The sequence below is a fragment of the Salarias fasciatus genome, assembly GCF_902148845.1.
Source record: "Salarias fasciatus chromosome 7 unlocalized genomic scaffold, fSalaFa1.1 super_scaffold_4, whole genome shotgun sequence".
In the NCBI taxonomy this organism is placed as follows: Eukaryota; Metazoa; Chordata; class Actinopteri; order Blenniiformes; family Blenniidae; genus Salarias; species Salarias fasciatus.
In genome coordinates, this window is record NW_021941229.1 from 6597095 (window position 1) to 6606819 (window position 9725).

The 9725-nt window shown below is 44.8% G+C and overlaps 2 protein-coding genes across 4 annotated transcripts in view; one reads left to right on the plus strand and one right to left on the minus strand.

Moving 5' to 3' along the window:
* Nucleotides 1–344: 344 nt before the first annotated feature.
* htr1ab (5-hydroxytryptamine (serotonin) receptor 1A b) lies at nucleotides 345–1674 on the plus strand. Its single transcript, XM_030084728.1, has one exon. The coding sequence runs from the start codon at nucleotides 415–417 to the stop codon at nucleotides 1651–1653; it is 1239 nt and encodes a 412-aa protein (XP_029940588.1). The 5' UTR covers nucleotides 345–414; the 3' UTR covers nucleotides 1654–1674.
* Nucleotides 1675–7377: 5703 nt separating this feature from the next.
* Nucleotides 7378–9725, minus strand: part of LOC115382827 (formin-1-like) — a 6728-nt gene continuing 4380 nt past the window's right edge. For all 3 annotated transcript variants that reach the window (XM_030084744.1, XM_030084745.1, XM_030084743.1), the window contains exon 3: nucleotides 7378–9725. This exon is cut by the window's right edge and continues 156 nt beyond it. In XM_030084744.1, coding sequence (XP_029940604.1) covers nucleotides 9410–9725 — 316 coding nt within the window. In that variant the 3' untranslated portion in view covers nucleotides 7378–9409.

Sequence of the window (9725 nt, forward strand, 5' to 3'; positions counted from 1 at the left end):
ACTTTGGAAATCGTGTAGAAAAATAGAAAAAGGGCGAATGTTGTAATTCCAACTCCATATCCCCCTAAAATTGCAAAATCCACACATTAAATAAGTTCAAAGAAAATCCAGTCGTCTGTTGACTTAAAGGAAAATGTTAAAAGTTGTTTTTTGGTTTCCCTGCGCGCACACCAGTGTCTGAGCTGCCGAGTGGACAGTGGCAGATGAAACAGCCGGACTCTGCAACATCCTCGCTGACAAATGACGCATTTTCCATCACTGGTATAAATAAGCAGCATCATTCCCCCCCAGCTGCCGAGACTCGCAGTCCAGAGGAGCAGTGCCACCGTCCTCTATGCGCTCCATAAGGTGCCACCGCGTGACGCGCACCGGGCTCTCCGCGGAGTGACCGCAGCTCCCGACTTCCACCCCGCGATGGAGGGATCCAACAACACGACCGGCTGGCATCACTTCGACAACTCCACCGACAGAGTCCCGCTGCCTGAAGGCGAGGAGGTGAGACTGAGCTACCAGGTGGTCACGTCCTTCCTCCTCGGCGCGCTCATCCTGTGCGCAATCTTTGGGAACGCGTGCGTCGTCGCGGCCATCGCGCTGGAGCGCTCCCTCCAGAACGTGGCCAACTACCTGATCGGCTCTCTGGCCGTCACCGACCTGATGGTGTCGGTGCTGGTGCTGCCGATGGCGGCGCTCCAGCAGGTGTTGAACCGGTGGACTCTGGGGCAGGTGCCGTGCGACATCTTCATTTCCCTGGACGTGCTGTGCTGCACCTCCTCCATCCTGCACCTGTGCGCCATCGCTCTGGACAGATACTGGGCGATCACCGAGCCGATAGAATACATGAAGAAGAGGACGCCGCGGAGAGCCGCGGTCCTCATCAGCGTCACCTGGCTCGTGGGCTTCTCCATCTCGGTGCCGCCCATGCTCGTCATGCGCTCCCAGCCGAGCAGCATTGAGGACCGCGAGCAGTGCAAGATCAGACAGGACCTGTGGTACACCATATACTCCACGTTCGGAGCCTTCTATATCCCTCTGACGCTCATGCTGGTTTTATACGGGCGGATTTTCAAAGCTGCCCGGTTTCGGATCAGGAGGACTGTGTGCAAAACGGAGAAGAAGAAAGTGTCCGACTCCTGCTTGGCGCTCTCGCCCGCGCTCTTCCACAAAAAGACTCACGGAGACGCGCAGGGCAAGAGCTGGAAGAGCAGCGTGGAGCCGCGGCCGCTGCCGAGCGCCAACGGCGCGGTCAAGCACGCGGAGGACGGGGAGTCCCTGGAGATCATCGAGGTCCACAGCAACTCCAGGTGCAACCTGCCGCTGCCCAACACCCCGAGCTCCGTGCCGCTGTTCGAGAGCCGGCACGAGAAGGCGACGGAGGCGAAGCGCAAGATCGCGCTGGCGCGCGAGCGCAAGACGGTGAAGACCCTGGGCATCATCATGGGCACCTTCATCCTCTGCTGGCTGCCGTTCTTCATCGTCGCCCTCGTGACGCCCTTCTGCAAGGACTCGTGCTTCATGCCGCACTGGCTGGAGGCGGTCATCAACTGGCTGGGCTACTCCAACTCTCTGCTCAACCCCATCATTTACGCGTACTTCAACAAAGACTTCCAGAGCGCGTTCAAGAAAATCATAAAGTGTCATTTCTACAGACCGTGATGGTTTCTCTTTCTTTCTCCTTTTTTTTTTTTTAAACTTGTTTCTTTTTTGAAAATCTTGTTTTGTCACTATAAACTCACCGGACGACACCCGGAGGTGAAGCGCGGCGCGTCCTCCAAACCAAACGCCTATAAAAGTGATTGTTCTGCGTTCATGAATGATGCTGAAAAAAGAGGGCTGGTACAGATTAATGTGGCTCATCATTGTTCATGTATCCTCAGAAGTCCGTAGTCTATGCATAGATGAAGCTGTGATCGTTTGATTGAAGCTCTGTGTTCCTCATCATAATGTCTCAATAAAGAATTACTTTTGGACTTTTTTTGAGGTCGTTATTTGGGTTTCTATCAGGAATTTTATATTTGAATATGGGTTAATTGTTTTTATTGTATTTTTATTAGCTATATTTATTGATTTATTAATAATTTTATTAGTATATGTTAAATATAAGGCGGATGCTATAATAATATAACATCAATATTTGGAGAATGTGATTGTTCTTTTTTTTGGATCTGTTGCAGAACATAATGTAAAATATATTTAAAAAAAATCATTTTTCCAGCATAGGTTGGAAAACATTGAAAACCCATGCAAGGGCAGAAAATCAATTTCCACAGATCATAATCATATAATAATATACTTATAATTAAAACCGTTTGCAGATTCCAGTAAAAGACACAAATTAAATAAGTGAAACTGGAAAATATGCAGGTAAGGAAATAATTGGGTTTATGAAGTTTATTCAGATGAAGGTGACACAAAATCAGCTATTTTAAAAGAATACATATTATACTGTGACACTGTTGGGAAGATTACTATAAATTGAGCAAAAGCACATCAGATCACTGCCAGAGATTAATATGTTTTTAGGTTGATCATGTGGTTCATTAGCTCTATAAATACACAGTTTAATGTTTAGAATAGAATACAATAGAGTTAAAATATCAATAAAACACAAAAAAGATAAATGATATGTGCAAAGAGCACTTTGGTGGTCCATCCTACTCTCTGGTGAGCTGATCGGGGTCCAGGGACTCGCTGTGGAAGCTCATCAATGGGATCTGAACCTGCAACCTTCTGACATGTTGTCTGTAGGAAACTCTGCTCTTTTTAAACCTCCATCCCGATCAGTCACTCCTCACTCACTGGATCACTTATCTTCAGCTCAAATTATTTGATTTCCTCCTAGAAATAGTTTATTGTCACCACCTTGGACCACACTGCAGCAGATAATAGAATATGTCACACTGACAGAGGGTGTGCAGGCGGGTCTCAGGTTTTATAAGAGCCTTTCTGAAACGGAGGCCTCGTCATCCTCCTGAGCCCTAAAACGGATTCCTGCGGGAGAGCACCACCTGTGCTCTGATCCCCACATGTCATGGGCAGCAGGATCTGCCGTGTCTCAAAGCAAAGACGATCCTCATTAGAGTGTGAGGAATGCATCCCGTCATTCCAGCGGATGAGGCGGGGAGAGCCAGCGAAAACCCTCGGACGAGGCGACCTGCACAGACCAGAGACGAAACACAGACCGGACGGCGTGCGGCCCTTCCCCTCCGCCACTCTCACCCTAAGGAGGGGCAGGAAGGCGGCGCACAGATGGATGCTGGAGAGGTGGTCGCCATAGCGACAGATGGCAGATACAAACTCCGGGGGCCGAGGGGCAATTACCTGATCAAAGGCGCTGCCGCGACACGGGAATACAGAGGTGTGCACGAGGGCCCGCACAGCTGGCTGCTTCCTCAGACAATAAGCAGGTGGGGGTTCTTCTAAAACATGTATTTGCTGCCCGTCGCTGCTGAGTTCTACAAATGCCAAGCTTAGTTTTTTCAATAGCCATCAGCCCCAGTTAGGGTTTTTACCCTTTAAGTACAGTAGGAGTGATGTGACTGGATTACAATCAGATCATGGAATGAGCTTCAGAGAGCTTGGAGGTAAAAGGAATCATGGGAAAATAAAAGCAATGAGACATGAAATGACACATGACACCAAAGCAATCACTTCATTTAATGATGTTTTAGAATAAAATCTGATCATAAAACAAATAAATCTTGAGCAAAATGTTCATGGTGTCATGAATTAAAAAAAAAGGGAAAAAGGCACACAGAGCTTATTAAATCCTGCTTCCGAGGGGACAGGATGAGCTACATAGAGGGAGAGTAGGAGTTCTGGCACATGACCAGCATTTTGGAATAAAGCAATGAATAGGAATGTCAGCCTATGGTTCTCTGATTTTGACTATTCTTGTTTAAAATCCATCTTTTGTGTGCCAGTCAGTTTTAAAGAAGCGTAATACTGATCACAGGAGTGTTGATCTGAGTGTATTTCCAGAAAATAAAACACAAGATTAAGAAATGTACAGTTCAGCATGTGATTACCAGCCTCCAGTCTATTTGGAAATAAAACCAAAATCAGCAGCAAGAACATTTTGTTGACACGGTTTCACAGTGAACTGGTTTCCTGACCTCTGCTTTCGAAGTGTCAGTGACTGATTTTGTCTCGGCAGAGAATTTAAAATCAGACGTAGCGACTCGATGAAACCAATTTAAAGGCAGTTCGATCGTGTTTGCGGACGAGACGGGATTCACTCCCTGCATGACCACCGCCGAGCGCGCTAGGCCGTGAATCGGTCGGCGTGTTGGAGGAGGTGAAGAGCGTGGATTAAATTCCAGCCGCTCACTCAGATTTCCTCCGAGGGGCTGCCAGCGGCGTTCTCCTGTCAGAGGAATCACATTATGGGATTCCACAACCTGACTGCACCCAGGCGTTGAATATAGCCTCCATTTTCTTTACTTTTTTGAGTTAGCTTCATTTCAAACTGCTTGAAAGGAGTGTGAACAAGCCGGTTTTTAACAACAACAACTGTTTGGATGGGATGTCATTTTCACCCGTTGTGTGGAGATGGATTCCTGGTCATGCGCCGGCGTCTCTCTTGGAGCAAATGAGCGGAGCCCGGGCCGCCGAGTCGTGATGTTTCAGCGCCGGGCCCGTCCATCTGTAATGAAATCACCACTCACTTTCACATCTTTATTAAATCAGCCCCGCCAACCTGAGCAGGCCGGGGCTCAGCCTCCCTCTGCTTTTGTCTCCCGCTTCGATTACATTCCAGTGATTGAATTCGATTTAGCAAATCTCAACAGGTGTTTTAAAGTGCCGGATTTGGGACATGCGGTTTCACATTTCTCTTTTCTTTTTCTTTTTTTTGCCTGATTGGACTCAAATGGGGGAAATGGATCGCTTGGAAGAATCTATCTCAGGATCTGTTGCCACAATTCACTTAGTTTGATCAAATCTATCGTTTGCTGTTTCTGTTCATTCACAAGCTGTTCCTCTTCCTCTCCGCCGTCCTTTCATAAATCCTGAGGCCGGATCTGGCCGGAGTTGACCCCCGTGACCCTGCAGCAGGTGTCAGCCCTGTCACTTCCAGGACTTTCACTCTCACTCACTTTGAGTGGGACATCAAACAGCAGCTCGCCGTTTGTTGTTTGACTGCTTGAAACCTTCCGCAGGTGTTCCGACTCCCCTCTAGCGGATTCACAGAGCAAAAAGCTGAAAGTCACCAAGACAACGCCAGCTTCTAGTGAGAACTCATTCACAAACTGTATTTTTTTTCAGGCAAAGACGCACGCAAAAGGTAGAAGTTATTTCAGACTTGAAGAATAGGGCTGGTTTCAAAAGCATGATAATAATCATTTGTTGGATTTACAGTATTAGGAGGTCATATTTATTGAAATAAACAGCTATTTCAATCAAAAACTCCTTTATAGGTCGCAGCTCCAGATTCACATTTCTTGTATAAAAAGTTTAAATCTGAAGGTTATTACAGCACAAGAGTCACTTCAGTTCTGCACAATGCAGCTTTAAGCTGGCACCCGTGGACATATGACGTCCCTCTTGGTCACTTTTGTCCATCAAAGAGAAAAAGTGATGTTTGTTGTGCCGTGACGCCAGCAGCTCATTGTTTCCTCAGATGGGAGGGATTTCCTGAGCCGCTGCTCCGCCAGGAGGAACCTCCCTCCCTGTTCCGCCTCCTTCTCTGTTTCACTCCTTTTCTGCATCCATCTCGCTCCAGCAGAGAAACCGCGTCTCGGCGCTGCTGTGGCGCCAGACGCATGTGGTTTTTATCAAGTTTCCTCGACATGGAGTCCTGACCAAACAAGATTTAAAGAAGGTCGTTGATGCAATTTTTTCCAATCGACTGGATTATTGTCATGAGGTGTTTACAGTTTGATGAACATCAAGCTGCAGGGCTGAGACCCTCCAATCAATGACAAAACACATCATTTCTTCTGGTTGTGTATGATATAAAGGAAGTTTTGTTGCTATTCTCATAATTTCTAGATCTACTAAACAATCAGGAGTTCTAAAAATGATAATTTTAACCAATTTTAACTTAGATGAACATGAAGGAGTTACATTATGAGCATTGCCGTGGCTTTTCAGGACCTGATTTCAAAAGAACAAAAGCAATGTTTATATGATGTTTCAAGGGAAAATGGGACATTTTTGTGTTTCCATTTCACAAAAGTTTCACGCTGACACAGCAACGTTTTGGAAAACCACGTCCATTTGCACAGGAATGGTAGAACATGATAGCGGGAGCCTTTTCACAGAGCATTCGTCCTTAACCTCAGCTGTTTTTCACATCACATTTCATGTTGCGTGCCAATAAAAATGTCTGTAATTTGCAGTCGAAAAAGTCTTCATGGAGAAGTGAAGAGCCTGCTGATGCCGATCCAGAACATTATTAACCTGCTCTGCTTGCTTTTTTTTTTTTTAGTATATTTTTTTGAAATATAGTGTTTTTCAAAAGTATAATTTTTTCCCAGAGCTCATTTCTTGCTCTCCAGAGCTCGTCTGTAATGCCGATGCCACGGGGCAGGCCCGTTGACTTTCTGCATGTGTATCTTGTGAATAATTTGCTCCTTCGTGGCCAAACGGAGACTTGAGCAAATGAACTGGAGTTCTGTGCAGGAGCGCTGTTGACAAACAGGTAGCGGCGTCTGCGCTGTGTTTCTATGGAAATCCCGCTGTCTGCCTAACAAGCTGTTAAGATGAATTTCCCTTCAATATTTAACCATGTTTCCCCCTACTGGCCTCTCATTTCATTTGAGGATTCATGAGGGGAGCTCTTCCACTCGATGGCTGTTTGTTTCTTTCTGCCGGCCGGGCTGAAAACTGAGACTTTGCGTGACATGTTTCTTTATTCTTGACCGTACGAGGGGCCGCTAACGAAGCCTCCGTCTCCACGCTAAAAGCCGGGTGATTCAATCTGTGCATGCACTCCTGCGTTGTCTCCCAATTGACTGTAAGCTGAGGAGAAAAACCATTTACTACTATATACTTTAGAGGCAATAACATCAAATGAGAGGATGTGGAGCGAGGATGAATATGAATGTGTGTTTATATGTCAGAATGTCGTTGCACACTTGAAATACCGTAATCAATAAAGCCAAGGAATACTGTTTTCACTACAATTCAACGTAACTGGTTAAAGTGAATCAATAAAAGCATCTACAAACAGTCAATTTGTATGTTATTGTTTTTACAATCTGTGAACAAACAGAGCTGGAAGTGTCTTTCGTTACATTTGTGCTGATTGTTTGACCAGGAAATATCCAAGTTTGAAAAATTCAATCAAAATGATTCAGTTTATTAGAATCACACATGAAATTAATTCAAAGCACATGTAAATCGAACCTTGAACATTTTTTAAAAGGATTGCAGATAAATAATTCCACACATAGAGTACATTCAGAAAAACTGATCAAAAACTGTTGCTGTTTTGTATAAACCTATTGATCTGTCAAGAAGGAAAAGATAGCATATTCTCTGTTTTTCACTTCTATATTTTTAGGTTGCACTGATAGCACTTTTTAGAGTACGGGTACTAACCTTTAGCCACTTGCTAAAAGCGAGTACTGATACAAATACTTAACTGTAATTTATATTCCATGTGTAAACGACGTGAAGGCTGTGTGTTTCCCTGAACCACCTCCGCTCAGCCTGTGTCAATGCTCCACACACCGCCGATGGCCGACAAGGCTCCAGTGCACGACTTCTCCACGGTGCACATAAGGAGGTGTGTGTAGCGTCTATCTACACTGTCGTCATGTATCAGTCATACATGTAGCATCGCGGGAATGTAGCATGTAGCATCTAGCATGTAGCAGTGTAAAATCCTCCAATGGACATGTTTTACTCTAATGAGATCAGGGAAAATGTGTATAAAACTTCTTATCTCCAATCAAACTACAGAAAAGAGTTGCTTGATTGATAAACAACGCTGGTTATTTTTATTCTATAAATCCATTACTGATACGATCCTGCACTTTAAAATGTTCAGACAGTGCGGATTTAAATGAAACATTAAATATTATATCAGGTTCAGAATGAAAAGCTTCTTGTTTGCATTCAGTTAGTATTTTTACAGTTCAGAAAAGGCAAATGTAATTCAAGAGGGCTGTTTAGTTTTTGTTGTATAAAGTAAGAACTAATCAACTCTCAACTCCCAAGGATGAAGTTAAATGTTGTAGCTCGCCATTAACGTTCAAAAAAGTGTCAAATACAACATAGTTAAGGGCGACAGTCCAGATTGATGATGAGTTAAAGGAATATCATCAATTATGTTATTCTTACATTATTCTCATTTCTTCATATCTTTCTATCTCTGTTGTTATTTTTTAATTGTTTTTGAGTTTTGTTTGTGAGTTGAATATTATTGAATAGAATTGAGAGTTTTAGAGTATAGGCATGAATAAGCTGTCGCTCTCAGTCTTTCCCTTTTCTTGGTCATTTAAAGTGGACATTTTTTGCTGGTTTGTATTTTCTATCTGCTAAACTCTGATTGCTAATAAACCATCCATCCATCCATCCATTCATCCACTCATCCTTTCATTTGATAGTAGCTGAGGCCTCATAATGACCGTACATGTTTCACTTCTCACATTTATTCCACAATAGCTGACAAAAACGCAACAAAACAACCCTAATGAGCGCTCTGTGTGTCAGAGATAAAGGAGACTGACCTCTCATCCTGATCACTTGTCTCAGAAGTCCCACAGTGAACATTTGTTGTCTAATTGTTTCTGTCTGCAGTTAAAGGTGTTGTCTATTTCGGGCTCACCTTCATTTCCTTGTTTCAGTTTAAAGTTAATGCACTGGTCAATCAAACGGGGTCAAAAACCTGAAGTTGACATTTAGATCGATGTCTGTTGGTTGAAGTAATGAAAGCCCTCAGATTATCTAAAGGCACTAGTGTTAGTTAAAAGCACAAATCTTTCCTAACTGCTGGCATTAATCTAATCAGGAAAGAAAATGTTGTGAAACAAGCAGTGATTCCACCAGAAACCTGCCAGTACAGAAAATGCTTCATAAACTATATCAGATGAAGACCACTCTGGATTAAAGTGCCTGCCGAATGAGTCTGTAAAGAAAAAAAACTATTTTTGCCACTTTTTTGATGCCATAAAGTGGACAGACCAGAATATTTGAGTTGTAGGATGATCTTTGATTATTATAAAGCTTTAAGAAGCTCATCACATCCAAAAGATTTGAAGAACACAGAAAACAGGAAGCATCAAACATGAACAAGATTGAAGATGAGTGCTTGTATTTCAGTGATCGGCTCACTTCTTTCACTACATATCTATGAAACTAGGAGATGCACCTGATCTGAAATATCGTTAATTCATGAAATCCCCAGTTATCCTCGGATGATTCTCACAGAGCTCTTGTGGAGATCATTTGTCCATGTCCGTCCTCAGAGCGAGGAGTGCTCGAACAGGATGACCGTTGACTGGCTGGAGAGGCTGGAGAGCCTGGAGGGCCGGAACGCTCCGATCCGAGAGTAAACGTCAGCGTCCGAGCAGGCGCCCCACGACAAGTGGGGGCTGGGCGGGGTGGTGTGGATCGCCGGCAGCGGAAGAGGTAGAGACAGGACTGGAGGGGCGGGCAGCGCCGGCGGGAGGGGGGGTGGAGGGTGGCGGGTCGGAGGGGGCAGGACGGGGGGTGGGGGGAGCGGCAGCGGGGGCAGCGGGTGGGACTGTGAGGGTGGATCCGGGGTGGTCGGTTTTGCA

Excerpts from the sequence above, each read along its gene's own strand:
- htr1ab (XM_030084728.1), top strand. The coding sequence starts at position 415 with ATGGAGGGATCCAACAACACGACCGGCTGGCATCACTTCGACAACTCC.